Below are 25,203 nucleotides of genomic sequence, written 5' to 3'. Positions count from 1 at the left end.
CATCTCAGCATCATCATCCCAATGACTGTGAAGGAAGCTCTGTAGCAAAATCATCAGTTTTAATATTTTACATTTTAGTGAGAAAGCCGGACTTATTGATTCGGAATTTTTAACTCGACTAAAATGATCAGATGGGGAACAAGATTAACAGTTGCGACCTTCTGACGTCATTCGCTTTACTAGCTGTCAAAATCTGCACGACAATTATCAAGAAATATTTGTTGTTGACTTTGTACTTTGATCAAGTTGATGTGAGATTGATCTTCTGAACGTAACGTTAGTCACAGTGAAATCGTACGATAATTACTGAGATAACGAAAAGTAGTGAGTTTTACGTATGAGTTATATTTAACATTGAGTTTTTGGTTAGTTAGTTTTCAGTTACGTGTCAGTTAGTCTTAGTGTAACATCAAATACTCGTACTCATAACGACGTACGGCGTATGATAATACTAATAAAAACCAGTGGCAGTGGAAACCTGTATACAAGGTAGCGTGGTCATTATTTGTATATTGCATTATTGTATGTGTACATAAGCTGGCGTGTAGTAAACCTTAGCTAACTCTAGTCTGAGGCTGATTTGAAGTTATTGGTACTGCCACTACTGATACTGCAGGTGTGTACTAAAAATAACCATTATTAATACTATTACTTAGTATTATTTGCTAATCTAGTGTGATTATTTCACTTTGTATGATGCTACTGCTGATGGTGATAGATAAAAGTGCAATTAAAAATGAAGTTACATCAAATACAGTTAACTTATAATTTTGCAATTGTAGGTAATTCTAGGGCTGCTTTTTTACATAAGCTAGAACCAGAACTTAGAAGTACTAACTACTAATAAACAGCTCCAACTTTACCTAGTTTGGCACTGGCAAATGAGTCAACTCCAGTGGAGTTGTATCACTTTGTTTTTTTTTATTTCTAATTCTATTTTTTTATTAAATTTAAGTGCAATCACTAGTTGTAGTAGTAATATTCAGTATTAAAATAATAATAGGATTAGGAGTATTTGGCTTCCATAGTTTGTATCATAACCGATTATAACTTATAAATATAACTTACAAATGCAAGGTTGGCATTAGCTATGCCTTTGAACTTGAAGTAGTCATTGTCATTATGTTTTCTTCTAATTCTATTATCTATTTAGTTTCACTACAAGTTACAACCTGTACTATTACTACTACTAATATAGTACTAGGTATATATATAGTTTGTATCATACACTGTATTTGACACAGCCCTATTGTTGGTTGCACTTAATTATAGTAATACATTCACAATCTACTTACAATACAAATATATCATGGCATTGTGTTTTAGGCCTAATGTTTTATTTCATTTCTGTTTTTTGTTTGTTTTCACTGAGTTTGTATACAAATGCTACAGCCAGTTTTTAGATTAAAAAGTTTTAGGTTGTTGTAAGATAATAAACAATTAAACGTATAGTTACTATTGGTAGCATAGTTTTTTGCACATGTAAGTTTTTGGTGGTCTTGCATAGATATAGTTCAACTTCAGGAGGTTAATCTGGAAGAAGTGGATAGAAAACTGAATCTGGTTCATTTGATTTCTAGATACTTGAGAGCTGGTAACAGTTTGACCAGATAAGCAAAGCATAAAAAAAAAAACTAGTACATGCAAGTACTGAAAAATACTACAGAAAATATTGTAATTTGGAAGTACTTCTACTCATAACATTCAGTTATTTATAAACAGCCTGTTTATTAAATTACATTAATAAATTGTGCAACACAAAAATTATGATTCACAACATTGTATACATTCATTAGGCCAGGCCTGATAAAGATACACATTAGTAGATCAAAACATCTGGCTGCCATATTTTTTCTCCTTCTAATTAACAGATTGTCCATAAAACACAGAATTTTATCTTCAAATAATGTAAATAATGTTCTACAAGCATTCAGCAGTTATCTTTTGTGATTTCACAAGAAAATCATTGTTACTTCTTTAATAAAATAAATAAAATGTGACTCATGAAGTCACATTTATTTTCATTTAATCATTTTATTACTAATTATGTAAAATGATGATAGTGAATATATACAAAAATAACTGAGAGTATTTCAATACATGCTAAAAAATACTGCTTTGAAAAAAATATACTGCAAAAAATACCATGTCCAGAATGAAAGCTCACAAAAACTACTGAAAAGTACTAAAAATACCTTATGTTGTAATGCTGGCCAGAACTAAGTACCTATGTCATCATTTACAGTAGTATGATTACCAGCTCTCTAGCATTCCAAAATTAAAGAATTATACCCTATTCTTTAGCCACTACCTAACCAGTAACTGCAACTAGTGATAGGAATGACTAAAATTAAGAAGTTTCTTCAACTAGCATGAAAAAATTCCTACTGTTCCTGCTTTTTCAAAAAACACTATACTGTCTGATTATACTTTTAGAAAGCCTTAATTTTAATTTTACTGTGTGTGTGTGTAATGGAAGGAGGCTTGTATTTGTTAAACCTTTGACTATGCTGAAATTTTAGGTGTTGAGGTCATAACACCATTAATATTTTTATTTTACTTGTTTTTTTTTTTCCTGTCATTTAGTTTTTCATTTCATGAGCAGTCAGTATCAAAGTTAGCTTTTTTCAAATGTAATTCACTTTCTGTGGTATTAATTTGATACTAGAAGCTAGTAGCATGGTTATATTCTGCTTTCATGGTCCATCTTAACTGTCAATAGAGCTAACATCTTGATAGTCTTGCACCATAAGAATATGTGCTCAGAATCTGCATTTCCATCAGCAAAACAAGCACCGTCTCATCCAGTTTTACAATGTTTCAAAACAGTATTGAAGTTACAAGACTTTTAATTTGTTCTCTCAAAATTCAAGTGAATGATGTGTTGTGTAGTTCTCCTTTTCCTTTGCTGAAAAGGAAGTTAATCCTCATTCATTTCCTACTTTCAGTTATCTGTTTTTCATCAAATTTTGCACTCAGTTTTATCAGAAGTAGGTACTTTTGATTCAACACATTCAGAGCTACATGATGATTTATTGGAAAGTAACCACTGTTTTATACAGCTTTCAGAAAAGGAAGAAACTTCTGAATATAACATATGGACAACAAGGGACCATTTAATCCTTCAAGGCTGTCCTTGTACATCCATCCTTGTGAAAAACAAAAGTTTAAACTTACCTTTATTATTAGAAGTCATCTTATACTCATGTAAAATGCTGGACTTCATTATTGCCAATGCAACTCATTCCTGTAAGAAAAATAGTCTTAACTGTTGCTTAGCCTATCTCTTGCTACTCTTAAACTTTGTCCTATCATCTTCAGAATATAGCACAAAGAAATCAAGAGGCTCTTATCCTATCAGGTTCTCAGATAATAGTGCATGCTTGAATAATATCACATTTACCCTTCTGTCAAAATTAGAAAAATAAGATGAGATCTTAATCTGACCATATGAGATAACCTTTCATCACCAGACTCATTCTAGTAGCCCTCTTTTGAACCATTTCCAATATGTTAATATCCTTCCTTAGATAAGTAGACCAAAACTATACGTGCTATCCCAAGTGAGGCCTCATAATTTCTATTATGTACTTGTAATCAATACATCTATTAATACTACTAAAATTCTTCTATCTCCTCTACAGTACTAGCAACAAAGCACTGCTTCATGGCTTGAGTGACTTTTTCACCACTTTGCCAAGATTCTTTATCTAATTCACTCACTTTATGTTGTTTGCCCCAAACTCTACTGATGTGATTATCAAAAGTTTTGTTTGAAAATCTAAGTACACTAAGTCTCCACCCTTTTCATCATCCAAAGGACAAGAAATATCCTCTGATAGAGATAACATGTTAATAAGGCAAGACTTCCCACTGGTGAATCCTTGATTAGCCTCTTTCCCACTACAGAAGTAAGACTAACTGACATATAATTTCCGTGGTAGCCCTTATAAAATATAGTTTAGCATAACCCCTTAGTACAGTGGTTCCCACACTTTCTTTAATCACTGACTCATTCATAACTTCCAAATATTTTGGAGGATCCTCTAGTAATAACTTATTAGTGGGAGGATCCAACAAACTGTTGACTATCAGTGAGTTAACTGTGAAGATGTACAACTATGTTAATATTTTGTAATACTGTAATATTTTTACTTAAATTTCAGGACTATCTGCAAAATCCCTAAGATGTACTTGCAGAACTCTGGGAAATGCTGCTATAGTAGACAGCAGAATCCTGAACAATTGAAAATTGCAAAAAAGTTATAGTGCCTTGCCAATTTGCCAAATAATATGGAATTTATGACTATATGGCATTAATAAAAAAAACGGAAGTGGGGAGGGGGAATAAGGAGTCATCATGGATACTATCTTTACCCTCTATAATACCTTGCAATTGTAGTTTTCACTTGCAACAAGTATAGGCACAATATTCTTTAACATGTTTCTTTATAGAATTATCTAATAATTCTGAATTATGAAATTCAAATATTGATTTTTTAAGCATTGAAATTCTATACAATGGTAAAAGTAGTATAACTAATATAAACATTTTAAAGAACTTTGAATGTTGTAGTGTATTGATTTGTAAGTTATACATTAAGCAACATATTGCAGAAATACATACTTTTTTACATAGTAAGTGCCATGTGAAAATTCTGCTATCTATTTTGACTTCTGTGTTTTTAAATCTACCATTTAGCATAAGTGATTAAGATGAATAACACACAAGGTTTACAGCTGTTTCTCACAAAACAGCAGCTCATTCTTTGTTGTCTCACAGTTACAAACCCTGAAGATGACATACCTATTATTGCATTATTCATTGAACCTAACTCCATCAGTTCAGAAAAGCTGTTTGGTGACTGCATTATACACCAATATTCTTTAGAATCTATCCTTAACTTGAAATACTAAGATATAATTTAAAATATGACAAGTACTTTCTCTTTTACAACCAAGCATAACAGTGTTTGAAATTATTATTATTTGTGTAATAATAAAATGAATCAATATGAAATGATTATGTTAAATATATTAACTTATTTTTCATTAGCATTATTTGGTTACACATTAAAACAAAATACAAAAAATAGACGTACTTTAAAATAGGACTAAGCTTATTTAATCTTTTAATGTATGAATTATGACTAAAACACCTTGATCTATAACATAACTATAAATTATTGTTGAGTGGTTTCAAATATTCAACATTTCTCATTAGTGACAATGAAAACTACACAAACCAGTAAACACTGGCATCACTACAAGAAGATAAAAAACTGTATGGAAAAGCACTGTGTTGGCAAAGCATGAGAGCAAGCAATGAAGTTTATTTCTGAAGTTACAAGAAAGAGAAAGAAAAAAATTGGAACACACAACATAGGTCTACAGCTTTGGAACCCAAAGAGATCAACTAGAAAAATCCCTCAAATATATCCCTACACTTGATTACACTTTCTCCCACTTATCCCTGGAAACAACAATCTTTACAAGTTGCTGACCATATTAGAGTAAATGGCTTTTTTGCTATGAACTGTGCTCTTATATATATGGCACACTTTGTAATATCTATTGTATAGGTGAATACTATCATTTTTAATTCGTTAATTTTGAGAAACTGAGTTCTGCTGAGAAACTGAAATTTAGCTGAGATATTACTTTTAAATGTATGTGACATTTAAGATATTTATTCATTTCAGATATTTTAACTGTAGAGCATTTAATAAATGATAGCCCTATGAATGTAGGCAAAATGGCTTTTTTTTTGTAAGTAAAACAACCTAATGATAATCACAGAATACTAAATTATTTGGTTATAAGTGGATTTGTATATATGTTAGTGTTCTGACAAATATTTAAAGAAAGAAATACCAATTAATGGTTTAGTCAACAAGTCTGTCATGGTTTATTTGAATAAGAGCAATGTTCTCAATAAAATCATTCCTTCCCAACATCAACAGATTTGAATATATGTCTACCCAAGGAGATATTCACATTGTTGGCATAAATAATTAGTACCAAATATCTCAAAACAGACCCCTGAGGAAACCTGCTAGTCATATTCTCCACATGGAAAATACCTATTTATCACAGCTCTTGTGTTTTCTACAAATGTACCATTAGGCCAATTTTCTATCCATTTTATTATATTCCAATCAATTTCAAGGTTTTCAGTTTACCAGTGAAATTGATATGTGTATATAAATGTATGTTAAATTAAAAGCCAAACCACTACTTATTGCTTTTTTTTTACCTTTCAAGGCTCATTTCCTGTTTCTTATACTTTTGATTTTGTGCTAAGGGTGTGGCATCAGTGTATCAGTTAGGCTTTTATCTGATGTTCTCTTTTCAGAGATGCATTTGGAATTAAAATATAGAAAAGATAGACCTGTATATGTATATTTTTATAGGTGAAATTATGAAGTCAGTCTTTATGACTTTTACTTCCCTAGGTTCATCCATTCTAGTTATTCCATAAGAGAAATAAAACCATTTAGTTATTACTTGATGATTGTTTTTTTTTTCTTCAATCAAATGTTTAATTACAATTTTTTAAGCTGTAAGTTAAAATGTTTTTTTATATTTTTAGGTAACACATTTAGAACTTAGAAATGGCTAGTTTTGGAAAACGAAAGCGAACACATGAAAATAAAGCTAACGATGACTTACAGTCAAGCTTACCAACTGACTCTTTAAATCATTATCTTGCCTCTAGTTCTTTAGAGGTAAGTCTTTCTGGTACTCAGCTATATATATTTCTTATTGTGAATAACTTCTGTAATGTTTTATATGATACAATAATATTATTTAACACGCACACTTTTTGTTTTAGGTGGAGAATTTCTTCAGTACTAACTGCTTAAATCCTGAATTATAAAAGATGTTCTGATAAAAACCAGTGTTATGTACTTTCTTGAGTAAAGATTTAGGTAAAAAGGTATATCCTGGCCTCAATGGATTGCTTCTACTTCAGTAGATTAGACAACAATTTGACATGGTTAACTAGTGTGAAATCTGAAGATTGTTCAGTATTCTTGTGTAAAAAAAAGAAACAACTGTTGAACCTGTGGCTGAATTTGTTGTCTTGTTAAGAATGTCTTCAATACAATCATGCTGAATTTTGTGGTATGTTTACAAACTTTAAATGCATTTTTAGTAAAACTAAAAGCTACAGTTTGAAATGTGTGTGTGTGTGTGTGTCAGGTATTGTTGTATAATGTGTTTTCTAGTATGATCTTTTTTCAAAGAACCTGTAGACATTGATAACTTGAACACAAATTGTTCAGTTTCAGTAGTAATATTTCAGATAATCAAATTTATCATCAGAATATAGATTGAGTAGTTAACATCAGTGTCACCAGGAGCACTGCAATAGAAAAAAAATTCCCTGCTTCAAAACTTGAACCCATTTTCTTATTACCAAAACTTGATAGGTCTTGTATGTATGTTACTTTAAGTTTTCATAGTATCTTTACATTGCTTTTTTTATATTTATTTTATTTGAAATAATTAGAATTGCTGTTTGTGCACCACAAAATATAACTTAAAAATATGTATATACAATGTTCTCAGAGTTAAAATTTACCACAAAGATACTAAACTTTGTAAGTTCATGTTGGATATGCTTATACATTAAGGAATTTTACTTTATTATAAATACAAAACAAAACTTAAAAAAATGATTAAGAAAGAAAAACAAATATGGTTCAGACAACTATGGTCACTCCACAACTTAAATACTTAACTCTTTCATTACTAATATGAGTACATTATATACCCACAGTTTTTGCATTAGTTCAAATTTTTTTACTACAGGATTTCTTTGTGATCTAACAACTTTTGATAATTAATTTAAGATTAATTGTTAGGTTGTTTTTTGTTGTTTTTTTTCAAAATCATACTTATATTACTTAAAACAGCTGAAAGACATATACAAATCATTTTGGTCACAGACATATGTTTGATATTGTATCTATTTAAAACAAATATACAAATAATATTGTGTTTGTGACAAGAAGTTAAACAAAAAATAACGGTTCATGAGCATTTACTAGTCTAGACCATATTTAAATGCAAAAAGACAGAGGTTTAAACAGCTCGATTTTTCAAGTTATTATATATATACATTACTTGCAAAGATATCAAAGTTCCCAAATAAAAATGTGCTTTGTTTAAATGTGAATACAAGTAAATTTTGAAATTAATAATCTAATCTTTCTAACATGAAAAACATCAAGAGAAATGGCCAGTTGTCAGATTTTTGTTTCATCTTTTTGAATTTTGATGTTGTATCTGATTTTTTATATTTATTTAATTTATGAGTTTTTCTTTTTCTTCATGGACCTAATTTGTTCAAGTTTTGAAGTTATCCCATCACTAATTACACTGTGATTCCTCATTTCCCCTTAGTAGCCCAAAAAATTTGGGTATATTAATTTCAAGTACCCATTAGCAGAATATTACCTTTTTTTGAATTATCAGTGTTTAAATTAGAGCATAATGTACTACCAAACTATGTGTAACTTGCCAGTATTTCACAATTTTACCAGAAAGTGACAGGACTTACAATTTTTTGAATCTGTGTTCCCATATACATTGAGTAGAAATTTCTTTTTTTTTCAAAATATGTGTAGTGTAACCACTTTTTCTGAAGGGAGAAAAACATCATGTGACCAAAAAACACTACATGTAGCTTTATAAAATGGGGTCATGGTGGCCCATAGAGGTGTTCCTCTTTTTTTTTATTAAACAGTTCACAGAATTAAGTTATTGATGACATGAAGAACCAGTCTGATGTAATCTATCAACAAGACTTAAATGACTGGGAAGAAACTATTGAAGATGTTGCAAAATCGAACTTTATGACCTCCTTGCTGACACGTGTTGTTTTTTAGATACATGGGCATAGATTTTGAAACACCCAACTTTTAGTGAGGGAGACTAATAATATGTGTAATATAGCTACATTTAGTGTTAAAAACTACATTGTCCAATTTTTTGAACAGCTGTTTTTTGTTATGATAAAACGTTTATTTCAAGTAAAGGAAAATACATAAATATAACTTCCCTTTAGCAATGAAACTTGTTTGTTTATCACAAACCATTAGACTGTTAAGTGAGAGAGAGAGCTATAAAAAAAGGGATTTATTTAATTTACAAGGATGAAAACTGTTTAATACTTGAAATTTACTTCATTAGTTCATTTTTATTCTTCAAATTACTGACTTGTTGTGGGATTCATGTATTTCATCATGTTGAGTACTTGTATGTCCTTGTCTATTATAACACTTAGTGTAAAGACCTAACGAAAACATCAGGTGAACTCTCTCATTTTCTATATCGAATATCTATGGGACTCGAGCAGTAATTTGTAGGATTAATTGTAATATCTTGTGTGTGTTTGTGACTCATTTGTTAGAAAACTTAAAACCAAAAATTTTTGGATCTACAAACAACTTAGTGCAAAAATAATATTGAAAAATGTGTTTGTGAAGCCAATGAGATTCATATTTACACCATTGGGAATTCTAGTGTTAAGTATTATTGTAGCAATACATAATAGAAAAATATTCTGTCTGCTTCTAAAGTAAAAAGACTTTCAAACATAAAATTTAGCTATGCCTTTATTTGTCGTATTCGAATTATTTTTTTCTAGACTATTGATAATTGGCATTTTAAAGAATTGCATGAAAAGTGCAGTTTGTGTTTCTGCATTATACATGTACTTCCTTTCAGGTGTCTGACACCAGAAGGTTATAATATTTTTTATATCTATTGCAACAAATTATCTTCCAACAAACTTTCTGCATTAATAGTAGTTGAAATAACCGGTAAAACAGTGACTAATTTTTGTGATGTTATAATATATTTAGAATTTTCTTATCTTCATTCTGGTACAAAATATATTAAAATGTCTAATCCTGTTTACGGAGTTTAGAAAGAAAAACTACTGCTGTGTGTATATGATGTATTTATAAGTTTTAAATTTACTTAAAGAGTTTATAAAGGTTATACACTACAAACTTCTACCTACTTCTCCAATCATCAGAGCACATTGAATAAAACCTTTTAAGTTAGTATCATCTCTCTCCCTCTCTTCTTTTTTTGTTTATATATATATATATTGGTGCTTCACGACTTAATAGCATCTCAAATTAACAAACTTTCAGTACTATGTCAGCAAAAATACATGCATTATATAATTCTTTTTTTTATCCTTTAGTATATTACATAGAAAATTCAGCTATAAAAATTTGTTTTTAGCTTTAATATAGTAAGAAATATAATTTTTTTTTCATTTTGTATAAAAAATGAGACAGATTTTCTGTTATTCATGCATGAAATAGATACTATTTAACTTAAAAAATTAAGTCATCGAGAGAAAGGTGAAACATTATGTTCAAAAATGATGATAAACAATTTTACAGAAGTATCTTTTTTATTTTTCTCAATATTTCAGCTTATGCCTTTTTCGAAGGTATTTTGAGACTCGTAGGTTACAAGAATGATTTCCAAGTTATAGTAATCAAAAAGAATATAAGACTACAACAATATAAATAGAATGGTGCATGTCGAAGCATGCTAAAAGTATTGTTAAAAAAGTTTGAGTCATTGATCAGAATAATAAATGTAAATTATAAAATAAGATAAATCTTACATGAAATGATAATAGTTTTACAGTGGATATGCATTGTATATGTTAAGAGAAGGGCATTTAGATTAGATCAGAAGAGATTCCTTAAATTTCCTCTCAAGAAAGTTGTCACAATTCTTGAATATTTTGATATTATATGGTGTCTCATCAGCTAATGAAAACATTATCTTAAAATTTTCACAGGAAAGTCAAATCATACCAAAATTATCTTTATCAGGTAAAATTTGAACACGGTTCTAAATAATGCACTTTTTAAGAATCATTATTATTAAATGTATTTTACTAATCGTGTGTGTTTTAAATGATTTATCAATTATAAACATTTTGTGAACTGTACAAGTTATTTTCTGTATAGATTGTTGTAGAATCTGAAATTATAAACCAATGCATGTGTAAAAAAATATTAATGCCTTAAATGACCAAAGGACATGCACTTTATTATAGAGATGTTGTCGACCAGCACCTTTCAGCGATGATCCTGAAGCAGAGCGAGAGAGAGAAAGCTGTGACTATTCTGTTCGAATCACCATGGAAATGGCTAAAAGTGGTGATGGTATGTTTATTATATATATATATATATATATACACAAGCTTGTTTAGTTTCTTTTAGATATCAAATTCAACCTTATGTGCTTACAATACTGTATTATATGCAAAAAAATCCAAGGTTTTTATTTGGATATTTTAGCACCAAGGAAGATTAGAGTGTATGCTGATGGAATCTACGATCTCTTTCACCAGGGCCATGCACGGCAGCTAATGCAGGCCAAAAGTGCTTTCCCAAATATTTACCTCATTGTAGGAGGTAAGTAATGTGCTCAGAAATTTGATCTTGCATAGTTGATAAAATCAATATTTGAAATCGTTAGTGAGGCTCCATAATTATAGAATTGCTGATACCTTTACTGGTGAAATCATGATAGTAATAAATGAAATATTTGGGAAACATACAATTTTTTTTGTTTTTCTCAGTTGCAGAGTTCAGTTTTATCCATCACTTGTTTCATAAAATGAACCACTAAGAACAGTTATCACATACCAAAGGAGTTATGCCTACTACAACACTTTCCTAAGAATTAAAGACCAAAAATACATCTACTTGAATTTATAAATATTTATTTATTTAAAATATGCTATACATTTTCATGACTTAAAAGAGTAATTTCTAATTAAAAAAAAAAACACAAATAGGAGTGAAATACTACCCCTATTGTAACTAGTGGCCTCTCTAATAATGCACCTGTTAACTACTTCTCGATTGGCAATCTTACTGTTAAGACTTGTTTGTTTTCACTTTCAATTTTCATTATATTTTCATTTAGTCCATTTTTTTTCTTGATACTTTTTGTTCAATTAATTTGAGTTTATACTTTGTAAATATGCACTCACAGTTTCAAGTAGTTACAACTAACACTGCTGTTACTGCACCTGTGGATTTACCAACCACTTTTTCGGAGTTGGTCTCACAGTTATTGGCCAAGGACATAACTACTATAATCCGTAGAGAATTGTATAATTTCTTGCAACATTCACCACTACCTGAGGAGTGTCCTGTCATACCAGTACCTGGTATATCTGACAGGGAGGATGAGAATTTGAACAGTCTTTTTCACCTCCTAAATATCCTTCTCAGTCACATGTATCGGGGGACTTGCCAAGGCCTCCTTCTCCTTTGTTTACTTGATTAAGCAAGTTTGTTTGATTTTGTCTTTGTCTCCTGTTTCCTATGATTCTACCCCTGCCCTCCTTGGGGACAAATCTTTGGGTCAATATCTGTTTTTTCTCATTTGCTGGATATTAGGGTTTGTGCTAGTCATTTTGGTGAACATTTGCAATCGGGGGTCAGTATGTCTCATCCCCCTTGTACATTTCACTATCATGCTTTTGCTTTTCATCGTGCCAACTTCCCATATTTAGATTCCCAAAGTTTGAAATCTCTTATTTCTTTGTAGTGTTCCAGGTCTAATGCTTCAAGTTCCTCCTCCCAATCTCCATCTTATGATGTCCATTATTCTCTGTGCCTTATCTTCCCTTCATCTTTTGGCAGAGGCTATTCATCAGTCTCACTAGAGATTTCCTAATGATTCTCGTAGTCTCCGATTTGCTACCATGGCATGCCTCTCCTTTTTGGCCTTGGCTTTACAGACATGGCTGATATGCTGTTAGGATTTTTTTAGGTGAGAATGCTCTTTTATCCAGGGTTCATTTACCTGCTTCTTCTTTTCATGATTTATGCATGGCGCCATTTTTCTGTGAAGAAGTGTTTTGGAGACTTCCCGACACTTGAAGAGTCCAGGGTTGAATCAGCCCATCTTCATACCTCCCTTTTTTCACTGGCTTCTCATTTGTCCCACCTACCTGTTTCTGTCTCAGTGGCTCACCTCCACATTCTAACCCTTTGCCAGTCTCAACTTCTTGTGCTTTAGTATTGTGCAATCATTTTGTTGCCCTTCATTGTTTTTGGGGCATTCCATGTCAGTGACTCGGTACTCTGATCAGGGACAGACACTTCCACTTCACTTTGCCCATGTTTGGAGGTCATTTATAGCCCATTTATGGGTTTTGAAGGTTGCTTCCAAAGGTTTGGCCCTACTCTTCTTGTCATCTCCCCCCGTTGTCTCCCCATCCAATTTCTTTACCTCTATGGGATCCCGTTTGATGCCAGCATTTGTCAGAAGTGGTTCTAGATTCTCAAGAGTGCCAGTGAATGAGAAAATCCTTCTCATCCATGGTTTTATTCTTGTCTGTTTGTCATTCCCAAAAAGATGGGAGACTGGCAGCCAGTGATCAGTTTATCATCTCTGAATATCTTGTTCATCATTCTCAAGTTCACCATGGAATCATATTTAACCCTCCATTGGTTTTTCATTCCAAGTCTGTGGATGAGGAAGGTCGATGTATTGGGTGCAGATCTCCATATTCCCATCTCCCAGGTATACTGACATTTCCTTCGTTTTGTTCATCACGAGTGTGTTTTTCAGCTTCAGGCACTTCTGTTTGGCCAGGCGTCGGCTCCACATGTGTTCTCCTGAGTCGTCTGGTCATAGACTCAACTGTTTCATTCCCAAGGTCTTTGTTTCCACCATTACATATTTACAAGGTCTCCTCCTCATCTTCTCCTACTGCATAAGAAGTTCTATCTATTTTGGGGACATGGGCTTTTCTTGAAGCCCTTATTCCTTTTGGTCAAACCCACAAGCGTCATCTTCACTGGACTTTAATTGACCAATGAAGCTATGTTTATGAGCCCTTGTATGCTCCTGTTACCTTTCTCTCTCCATTACTGACATATTTTGCCTGATGGCTGGATCAGACCAATACTACAGTGGGGGTTCCTCTTCCTCTGCCTTGGTTGGATTGTTACCTTTTTCTGGATGCTTCCCTTTCCAGTTTGGGAGCGTATCTTGACTGTCAGGAGGCTTTAGGATGGTGAACTCTTACCGAATCCACTCTACATATCAATATCTTACAGTTCCTGCTTTCTCTTTGGAGACAGGTGGTGATAATCCACTCGGACAATTCAGTGATGGTGTTCTATATCACCAGGCAAGGAATTACCTGATAAAGGGACCTTTATTTTCAATATCTGGATCTTCTTTCTTGGGCCTGTCATATTCTGGGTGCCCTGAATCTGGTCATGGATTGGTTATCCCAACCCGACAAGATTCTTCCGACAGAATGTTTTTTTGGATTCTGTCATTTTTCAGGAGTTGTATGCTTGTTTGGGTGTTCCCAATTTGGATGCATTTGTGTCTCCTCTCAACAAAAAATGTTTTGGTCACCTGTTCCTTATCTGCAGGCAGATGTGGTGGCTGATCTCAGCCAGTATTAGAACAGTTGTTACCTATATGTTTATCCTTCCTTGTGTCCTTTTGATACTTCAGACCACACCTTGTTGGTGGAACCATATTAGCTGGATCAGACGTAATTTCCACTTCTACATCTGCTGTTGGTGTCACTACCCATTCCTCTTCCTTTATCTTTCTTTGGCCCTTCTCCAGTTCAGTGGGGGATTTTAGCTTTTTGTGAGAAGGGATAAGATGTCGTATTGGAAGTTAACATTTTCCTAAACTGAAAATGTATTTTTGATAGATACTCACCTCCTCTCACATTTCCCACCTGTCTTCCTCACTTTCAGTGTATTGGTTGACTTGGTCATGATCAGTCTCGAAGTGATTAACAGGTGTATTATTAGTGACTATTCGGTCAGACAAGATTTGGCAGCAGGTGTTTTTGACTAGATGACTTCAATCTAATCTGTCAGTTCAAAATGAAGTATGACTGTTTTTATTATCGCTTTTCAAATATTTTGTATCATATTGAGTTGGAATACGTCCAAGTTTTATTATGTTAAAGATTATTTATATTTGAATGTTGTATTTACAAAAAAGGGGCTGAATTTACAAGAAATTTGAAGCAAAGCTATGTATAGAAAGCATATGTTAAATTTTTGTAATACTGAATGAGAAAAAACATCTTTTCGGTATATTGCATATAGAACAGTTGATGAATTTAGACAGATACCATCTCTTGGTTTTCACTTGATTATACTTTAAGGATAGTTTGATTTAATTCCTTGTATAAATGGTGTGTTTTCTAAGTTAAATGCAAGAAAGAACATCTGTGTTAGCACAGATAAAATGTGTCATTTTAGATAGATGTATCATGGTGTTGACAAGTGAGAGTTGCATGAAGTCCACCTTTGTAATTAATTGTTTTCTATTAGTTTATTTGTATGAGTGAGTGATTATTTGACCTTACCTTTTGCTATTCCATTGTTATGAATATTTTCTCATGTAAGCTAAAAAAAGACTTAAGGTGGGTACTTAAAGAGAAATTTGTAGCTCACTTCAAGATACTATGGGATTTCAAACAATCTTTGCTTGATTTCTAAAACTTAACTCTTTTGAGAGAAAAGTATTTGTAATTTTCCAACACTTCTTAGAAAGTAGTAAGGCAATTTAAAAAAATATTTAATTTGTTATAAAGTATTGCATATCCTTTAATTATAGAATTATTTAATAATTTTTAGAATTTAGTAAAGTAATATTAATATTTGATATTATATGGTGTTTGTTATAACGTTTGAAGGTTAAAGTTTAATGGGTTTTTTTTTGTAGGAATTGTTTTCCCAGATTTAACTGGGTTTCTTTCTGTTCTAAATATTACTGTTAAGTTTTTTCCCCCCTGATACTAGTAAACAGTGATGCAATGACTCATGCAAATAAAGGAAAAACTGTAATGACGGACTATGAGAGATATGAAGCAGTCGCTCACTGTCGTTATGTTGATGAAGTGGTCAGGGACTGTCCATGGGTTATAGATAATGACTTTTTAGAGAAACATAAGGTAAGTAATTCTGTGTTATGATGTTGCACAATCAGCTGTGATTGTGTTGGCTTTATGTGAACTGAAATAGTAACAGTTGCTGGAAATAGAAGAATCATTCATAAGAAAAAAAACATTCTTGTGCAAAAATAGCTAGTGATTTAAACTTGAATACAGTTGAATTTCTCCATGCATTGATTAATTGTTGTCACATTAATTGATTATATTCAACAAGTCCATTATTCTCACAAGACTAGACTAAAAATAAACACTTATGATGCTAAATACTAGGCATTTGATACCCATGGTGGACAGAGCACAGATAGCCCATTAGATAGCTTTGGGCCTAACAACAAACAAACATAATGGCAATATTTTTATTATTTTAATAGTTGTAATAATCAAAAATAGTAAGGATTGGAAATTCTAATTTCATTAGTTAATTATATTCATGACATTAATCTTAATTTTGATTACTGGATATTTGGAATAATCAAAAACAATAATAATCAGTTACTTATTTCTTGACTGTCATGTTGATTAATTGATTATGTCAAATTGATTGCCCTTTTAATTGCATCAAAACATATTTTTTTGTAACAAATTAACTCGTATATTTAAAGCTGTATAGGACAATTTTGTGCTTTGTCTTTTTGTATTTATACCTATAAATCAATACTCACATTATTTTCTATGAAAAACTCTTATTCTTTTAAGAGTACATTTGTTTTATGTTATCTAGATTGATTTTGTAGCCCATGATGACCTGCCTTACACATTAGGAGGGCATGATGATGTTTATAAAGATATAAAAGCCAAGGGAATGTTCCTGGTTACTCAGCGAACAGAGGGTGTTTCCACATCTGATCTGGTTTCCAGGATTGTGCGAGACTATGACTTGTATGTCAGAAGAAATCTTGCCCGAGGCTATTCTGCTAAGGAAATGAACATATCTTTTTTAAATGTAGGTTTCCTCTATTGCATCAATAGAAATGTAACATACTCAGTACTAACCAATTAAAGGATATTTAGGTTTTTAGTTATGGTAAAGCAATTATACTGTTATAAAATAATTTCAAGCACTCTTTATTTCATTTTTTTTTACAAACGTCTAATGATCTGTCAATGTGATCTGAAATGTAAGTGATTGATCATTCACTCACCAGTCCTAAATGAAAATGTAATAGAGGTGGGTTTACATATTTAAAGTTCATGATGTTTTTTACTTCAGTATGGAATGTAGTTACCATGAATAAAAAAGACAGTCTGGCACCATTTTAGTGTGCTTAACATCACAATATTAATAAGGTCCTTAGGGATTCTCAACCACTTCTCTGAAAGAACTACTTTTATGGTTTGTTAGTGTTGGTAATCACTAACAGTATGTGGTGTGTGTCTCTCCCAAGAGTTTTTTATGCATGCTCATTTATGATTGAAATCTGTTGAGCATACAAATCGTTTCATGTGGTCAATCCCCTCTTCTACAAGGAATATATCAACCAATTAAACATAATGAGGATGAACATATTGTTACCTATTAATACCATAACATAATGTTTAGTGACAACAAGGGACCTATTAGTCCATCTAGGCTGGCCCTTCCTCTAAACTGGGCTAAAACTATTAAATGAAGAGTAAAATAAAATTTAAAAAACACCCTCAAAGCCAGCCCTTATCATTCATATAGTTATCAAACTTTCTCTTAAACTCACCTAAATTTACTGCCTCCACAACATCCAAAGGCCAACCACCCTGTTAGAAAAATAGAACTGTCTTAGCTGAAGATGACTTCTGCCCCACCAAAATTTATATTTGTTCTCTAGTCCTACTATTCTCATTATTAAGTATAAGAAAATGATGCATCTACACTATCAATTCCCTTTACAATCTTAAAACACTTCAGTCAGATCCCTCTAACTCTTTTTTTTTTTCAAGAGAAAACAATTTCCAAGATCTTAACCTCTCTTTGTATGACAACCCTTCTCAAGTTATAGCCTGCTTAACCAATATATTAAAGAACAAAGAGTTGTAGGATGTAGTATTATACACAAGATGTAAAGATCTGTATGCCCACTAATGTTTATTCTTGCTCATGCCATACTTCTACCATTACCAATTCACAATTTCATCCAACCCCCAGAACGTCAGATGAATATTTAACTACCATTATCCCACCATTTATTCAAGAATTAAGTTACAAACTTAGAAGAATAGAAAAAATTTAACATTCAAGTTGACTTTAAATTCAGTAAAATACTGAAAAACTGCTCATGAAAGTGATACAACCATCTTGTATAGATAAACAGATGAAAGTTATTTATATAATACTTTGCTCTTTTGGGGAAACTGAGTGAATAAAGCTCAGAGAATAAAGGAGCATCAGGATGTCACCAGACTGTTATATCTGACAAAATCAGACTTGTATGAATATAATTACAACCAACTAAAAATAAGGAAATTAAAAGAAGCCTTCTTTATCAAAACTCTCTTGAAACAAAGATGAAAAGGCATGACCAACTGCCTTAAATAGATAGCAGAATTTTGTTGAAAAGAGGTTTCAGTAAGGAAGGCTAAAGTGATGATGTTAGAAAACTTGTCTGTCCTTCATTCTTTGCTTTTCTGCCCTAAAGAAAGACTTTGTTCTAATATTCTTAATATGATTTACTTTTTTTTTGCAAAATTTTAATGTTTTATTATTGTTAGAACATATTTGCATGTTTTTGTAAATTATATATATATATATATATATGTTACTTTGAGATGAATATTTGAAGCAGACATAAAGATACATCTTCAAATGGGACAGTGGTAAGTTTACAGACTTACAATGCTAAAATCCAGAGTTCAATTTGCCGTGGTAGACACAGCAGATAGCCCGATGTAGCTTTGCTCTAAAAACAACCAACACAAAGATATCAAGTAAAGAAATTGAAGGAACAAACTTAACTTCTCCTTTTCTCTCATTGTATATCCTAAGTTCAAACTGGAGAATTGCAGCATTTCATATCAGGATGTTGTCTTCTGTAGATTCAGGGATTATCTTGTCTTTAAATTAACCACTTATTAATACTATGAGAACTTTAGATAAATTATTATGGTAGAAATATATTAAGACAATAAATTTTAAATTTCATGCAGTACATGTATTAGATCTTGTAATTTTTTGTACTACATATTTTATTAGATTCCATATTTAAAAATCTTATCTTCACTCATTTTAAGACTGTTCATTTCAAGTCAAATGCAGTAAAATGTCCTCAGATTCATTTAAGGTTTTGTTAGATTTGTAATATTTTGTAATTTGTTTTGTTGAAAAGCTGTATTTTTGTTTTGGTGTAATATTTAATGTTTAATAATCATAAATTGTTTCAGAATTTAAAAGAAAATGGCTAAATTTGAATTTTTTCCAATATCTTTTTTTTTGTACCATAGTTTTTTGTGCTTTTTATTTAAGAATGCATATTTTTTTGGTTGTAAAATGAGGAATATTATGTGCATTATAATCATTTTCAGTTAAATTAACAACAATTTTGTTAACTTTTTCATCAATAATATTTTTTCATTAGGAAAAAAATTTTTGTTACAAAACAAGATGGATGCTTTACGTGACAAAGGCAAGATGCTGGTAGAAAACATTGAAGGAAAAAGGCATGGATTAATTCAGAAGTGGGAAGAAAAGTCCCGTGATTTTATCTCATCTTTTCTTGACCTTTTTGGTAGCGATGGAACACTGGTAATCTTAACAATGTAGCTTACAGTACTCTCTATTATTTTTCCATTTGTATTCTTACAAGTAATTTAGGTAAGATGCAACTTCTCTACTTCAGTACAGTAAATTGGATTAAAATTGATTTAGGCATTAATTTAATAAAAGAAAGTATGTGAAAATAAAATAAATATTTAATAAATAATAAATTACATAGTGACAAAATAAGCATGCTAAAAGTTTTCTTTACACTTAAGAATATATCAATATAGTAAATAACAATGTGCTTTTAGTTACTATAAGACAAAAATTAGGGATGCACGGGTAGTAAAATTAGAAACAAAAACAAATTGATGTTTATTACATTTAACCAAATAACCATCAATAAAACATTCCAGTTTTACTTTCAACTTTCCAAATTAACTAACAAAAATGTGCACACCGTTTTGCAGAATGCCTGTATTTTTGGAATTTGTTTAAATTGTACTTGAGGAGTAATAGCATTTCAGTATTTTCGGGTAAAAGCCTTGACTTTTCATGTGTGATAATGCTACCAGCAGTGCTAAAAGCCCATTTGCTGTCTACACTGGTTGGAGGTGTGGAGAGATAACGCCTTGCTATCCTGGCCATTGTGGGAAATCAAGCTTCATTTGACTTCCAAAAGTGAGGCCAATGAAAGTAAATGCATAACAGTGATGTTGACATGTTTTAGAATATCATTATTCTGATTAATGCCTAGCCCTAATGTCTCAAACCCTAACCCCTATTATTTTCAAAACCCCCACCTTCCCCAGAAATTCACTTCTCAAGCTCTGTTATTAACCCCTATTGTTCTCTGAATCCCCAACTTTCAGCAGCTGATCAGTCCTTGTTTCTTGAAACACGTTTTTTTAACTAAACAAATTATTGACTGTAACTTTCAGTACCACATAAGTTGCCACAAAGATAAGGCATTAGATGCCAGATTTGGCTGGAGCTGAGTATTACCGGGTGGCCCAATAATCGGCCGGGGCCGATTATCTGGCCAGGTATCCGTGCATCCTTAATTCAAACAAAATCTTATTAGGCCATAAAATATTATAATTTCAGTTACTGTATATATACTGATGTTTAAACATGGAAACTGCATATTTCAATAACGTTACATACATTGATTATTTCTAAATCAACATTCATCATGTGAGTCATCCTGTCTCACTGATAGTTTTCACAGTTACCTGGCTTTGATCTTATTTTGCTAATTATTTACTCATTTACACACTAATCACATTATTTTTTACTACATTTACTTACGAATACACCATATCCTATCAGACTGGTTTTCTATAAATCTACATACCAAGTACCTTACCATATTAGTTAATACAGCAAACTGTCTTTACACTGAATGCTTTTATATATAGCATTGTGTATGGCTTAGTGGTTGTCATGATTATTGAAAGGTCTTAAGATTTGAACTGTGATGCTTATAAGTATTCTCCACACTTTTAGCTTTTGGAACATTATGAGAGTAGCAGTCAGACCAGTTATTCATTTCAAATCCATTGATGCTGTTGACTCAGTATCAGATCCAAGGGTGTGGTTCTGGGAGTTTGAACCCCACCCTTTTCAATGCAAAGTGCTCTCAATATGCAACACCTATATTTTTCATCATTTTTGGATTTTCTAAAATCTGACAAAAATATTCATTATTAAAAACAACATTGTTATAGAAATTTCATTTTCCCTTTGTGAGGAAATCCTATACCTGAAGTAGAGTCAAATTGTTTCTATAGAAATATTTCGAGCTATAGTTCCCATTTCCCAAAGTGGTCAGGGAAATTATAACCACATTTTTTTTATTTGGCACGAAGCCAGAAACTGTTACAGTGTTGAATGCACTTGTGAACTGTGAATTTGATTTAGCATTTGCTTTATGATTCAGATTGTTAAATCACAAATATTTATATTTTAAAATCACAAGCATATTATTGTTCCTACATCTGTGCCCTTTTACAGGCTGAACCACGCTCTTCAAAAAATTCTGTATCCATGCCTGTGACTAATTGTATTTCCTCTGGTTAGTAGTTCATAATTAATATTTACTTCTAATCAGAGCAAAGTGTCTACTTAGGTCAAAACTAAAAATCAATCCAATAATGAGTATAGCTAATTAAATATGCTTTTCTTATAAATATTAAAATGCATTGTTTCATCAGTTGATAACCTCACTCTTAATTGTATTTTTGGCTATAAACCCAATAATATCTCCGGAGGTTTGGACAGCTCAGGAAATTTAGGTTTGTTCTACATCTATATAGTAAGCTAACAATGCAAAACAGTTTGTACAATAAAAGTATAGTAATGATAAATGAAAAACAATAAAATTAGTTGTACCAAACATCATAACCAATACTGTTAATGAAAGTAACATTAAAGAAAAAATAGAGTAGATCTCACTCACTTATTAGAATGGCTATACCTGAACCCAAGAGGTCTCAAATATAACCATTTAGCCTATATGCATGTATCTACATTATATTTTATCACACCAATATGCTTTACACATTTACATGTCAATTACCTGATACACTATTTGTTTCTTCTTCTCCATTCCAATCAACATAACATTGACTTCTTAGAATTATTGTTTAAATCACTCAAATAAGTTATATGTCCATGTCACAACTAACTTATGATCTTCTTTTAGAAAACAGTTAAACTTTTTTTTAAATTTGGTATATTTTACTAATTGTAAAACAGTGTTACTTCCTTCTTCAAAATGTATTCTGATTTCTTACAGAATAACTTGTGGCGAGAGAGTAGTGGCAGACTTCGTAGAGCACTCAGTCCACCAGCAAGTCCTCGAGACCATTCGACTTCACCATCACCTTCACCACCACCCAGCAAAATGTTTAGGTATGAGGATGATGATGATGATGATGATGATTGGTCAGAGAGAAATAGTGAGAGGTTTATGTACATGGATGAAGTGGCAGAACCAACAGAATAATATCTTGATTTAACTGTCCATTTTAGTAAACACCACTTGTTTCATATTGTTAGTGTAGTATTTTTTAAAAATTGAGGTTACCCCACATATAACTTTGATTCCTTTCAATGAATACTTTGACATAAATATGGCTTTCATTTGCCATGTTTGATAATTAGATTTTTTTGACAAGACATAGGATTCAAGAAACATGCTTGCTTTTTAAACATAACACTAAAATTATTTTGATGCTAAAAATTAAAAAAAAATAGTTTAGTCATGACATTAAAGTTGTATAAGTGGTGTCAAATTTAAAACATGGTTTAATCCTGATCCCAGGGTTAGAGAGAGTATGATAAAAAAAAAACTTATTTTATAGCACTAATAATTGACATGGGTTTTTTTCAAACTGAGATTATCTAATCCAAAGTGTACAAATATACCATTTATATGACAGGATTGTCTTTAACCAGAAGTATTTGTTGTCTTTGTTAGAATTCTCACTTTAAAGAATGGAATTGTTGTGTCAGGCATGTTTTGTATATTTTTGAAGAGTTATTAATGGTGTTGCATTTCTGAGGTTATCTGATTATATGTGGAATGTTATCAGTTCCTTACAGAGGTGTGTTTTTTTTTTTTTGCACTGGTCCAGCCAAAAAAATTATAAGAGAGTAAATTGTTAGTAAAATGTCATGAAAGATATTGATGGAAAGGACATTTAGTGCAGGATATATTTATCCAGTATGGTAACAATTGAAGAAAGAATCTGTATTTTAACCCAAATTTATGTTTTCTTACATAAAAATGTATTTTTATCATTTGAGATTAGATTACTGTAAAGAAATGTTGTTGTTCCTGGAGAGGTTCCTAGTTAGTTGAATTTAGAACCATTATTTTATAATTTCATTTGTATATTTTAAAAAGATTATTTGAATATATCAGTTTTAAGAAAGTTTTCTTATTAAAGTGTGTGTATAAATAGGAATTATTATTTGTATACTATACAGGGTGTCTGAAAAGTCTGGAACCATAGGCACTTTAAAGAATTTTACAGAATGTGTTCCACATGCTATCCTTGTAATTCAAAACAAGTTTGGAGATGGTATTTCCATTCTCTTTTAACACTGTGAAGTATATTTGTGTCATTGTCAATGGTCCACACTGCCAGTCTCCTTAAATATAGCTAGCCATTTCCCAACAGCATTCTCAATGATGTTTTTCTCTCTCTGGTTGGCATGCATTAAATTCAGCAGCAACCTTATGCTGGGACCAACTGTCTTTGCTACACAGCAGGATTAACTTGACTTTCTGATGTCTTGACAGTGCCATAATCAGTCACATACCTGAAAGTAAGAAAAGCTGCAAATCACCTGTGGTTCCAGACTATTCAGACACCCTCTAGAAATAAATAGATGCTTGCTTTACATATTCCAGTGAAATTTCACCATAACTTTTTATATAAGCCAAATACTACACACAGGTTGTGAAACATTAGTGTTAACTGTTATTTTTATTGTGGTATAGAATGTTTGAGATGCATGAAATACATGAAAAAAGGAACTGAAGTTGTAGAAAAGTACCAGCAAAACAATTATGAAATTATGATATGAGAGATTACCCAATTTTTCATGAGTAATGCTTTTACAAATGGCTTTTAGCCTACAAAATTTCTGAGGATAGTGGTAGAAACTAGCTTTAAAATAAACCAAATAAAGCATAAGACTTGACTATCAGTTTTAAGAAAAAAATATTAAATTGTGTAGTTATATTGACCCTCCACATATCAAATTGAATTCTGAAAAGGTGGAAACTAATGAGAAAGAATACCTAATGGGGATCTTGGAAGTAGAGAAAGTGAAAGCTTATCACTGATTTGTACTCAGGCATATGGACATATTTTCGGATTTAAGAACTATTAATATGTATTTATATAGATAACACTTTGCTTGGCATCTATATTCATAACTGTAATCCAATTAAAAACATACATTTGAATAAGTTAATTTATTGAACCACAATGAAATAATAATATAATTATTTATTGTTTTTTTCATAGTGCACAGAATAATTTTGATATATTACTATGTTCCTCGGCATTCTGACCTATAGGATAATTTTTGTGATATGTTTCACGGGCTAGTGTAATGTATTGACAGATGTACACCTCAAATATAAGACATCTATACTTGTGTATCATTGGAGGATTTTAATTTTCATATTAATTTTTAGTACAGTAACTACTACTGTTGATTACAGTGTTTAATAAAATTTATATGAAATCTTGTGTAAAGCACTGAAACAGAAGTATTTAAAGTTAGATTAATAAAACTTTTTTGTGTGTCCTAGTTCTGTCAATAAGGAAACTGACATTTATGTATGACATCAGAGATTTTAAAGATAAATTATTAAACAATAAAACTGAATTTGATAAATAACGATGCTTTCAATGTCGTTGTTGTGATCAAATAACATTTCATGAAGCTTTTTGTAAAGTTTATGACAAACTTTTTAAAGTAATAGTTTCATTGAACTAAAAGTAGT

At 31.4% G+C, this 25,203-nt stretch overlaps 1 protein-coding gene across 1 annotated transcript; it reads left to right on the top strand.

The window, feature by feature from the left end:
* On the top strand, positions 1-25,097 carry LOC106459717 (choline-phosphate cytidylyltransferase A-like). Its single transcript, XM_013919367.2, has 8 exons — positions 1-489; positions 6,593-6,728; positions 11,102-11,210; positions 11,346-11,462; positions 15,855-16,006; positions 16,728-16,953; positions 19,552-19,718; positions 22,474-25,097. The coding sequence occupies exons 2-8, from the start codon at positions 6,615-6,617 to the stop codon at positions 22,681-22,683; spliced, it is 1,095 nt and encodes a 364-aa protein (XP_013774821.1). The 5' UTR covers positions 1-489; positions 6,593-6,614; the 3' UTR covers positions 22,684-25,097.
* Positions 25,098-25,203: the final 106 nt, after the last annotated feature.

This window comes from Limulus polyphemus, unplaced genomic scaffold, assembly GCF_000517525.1.
Source record: "Limulus polyphemus unplaced genomic scaffold, Limulus_polyphemus-2.1.2 Scaffold651, whole genome shotgun sequence".
In the NCBI taxonomy this organism is placed as follows: Eukaryota; Metazoa; Arthropoda; class Merostomata; order Xiphosura; family Limulidae; genus Limulus; species Limulus polyphemus.
This window is presented reverse-complemented; position numbering and strand designations above follow the sequence as displayed.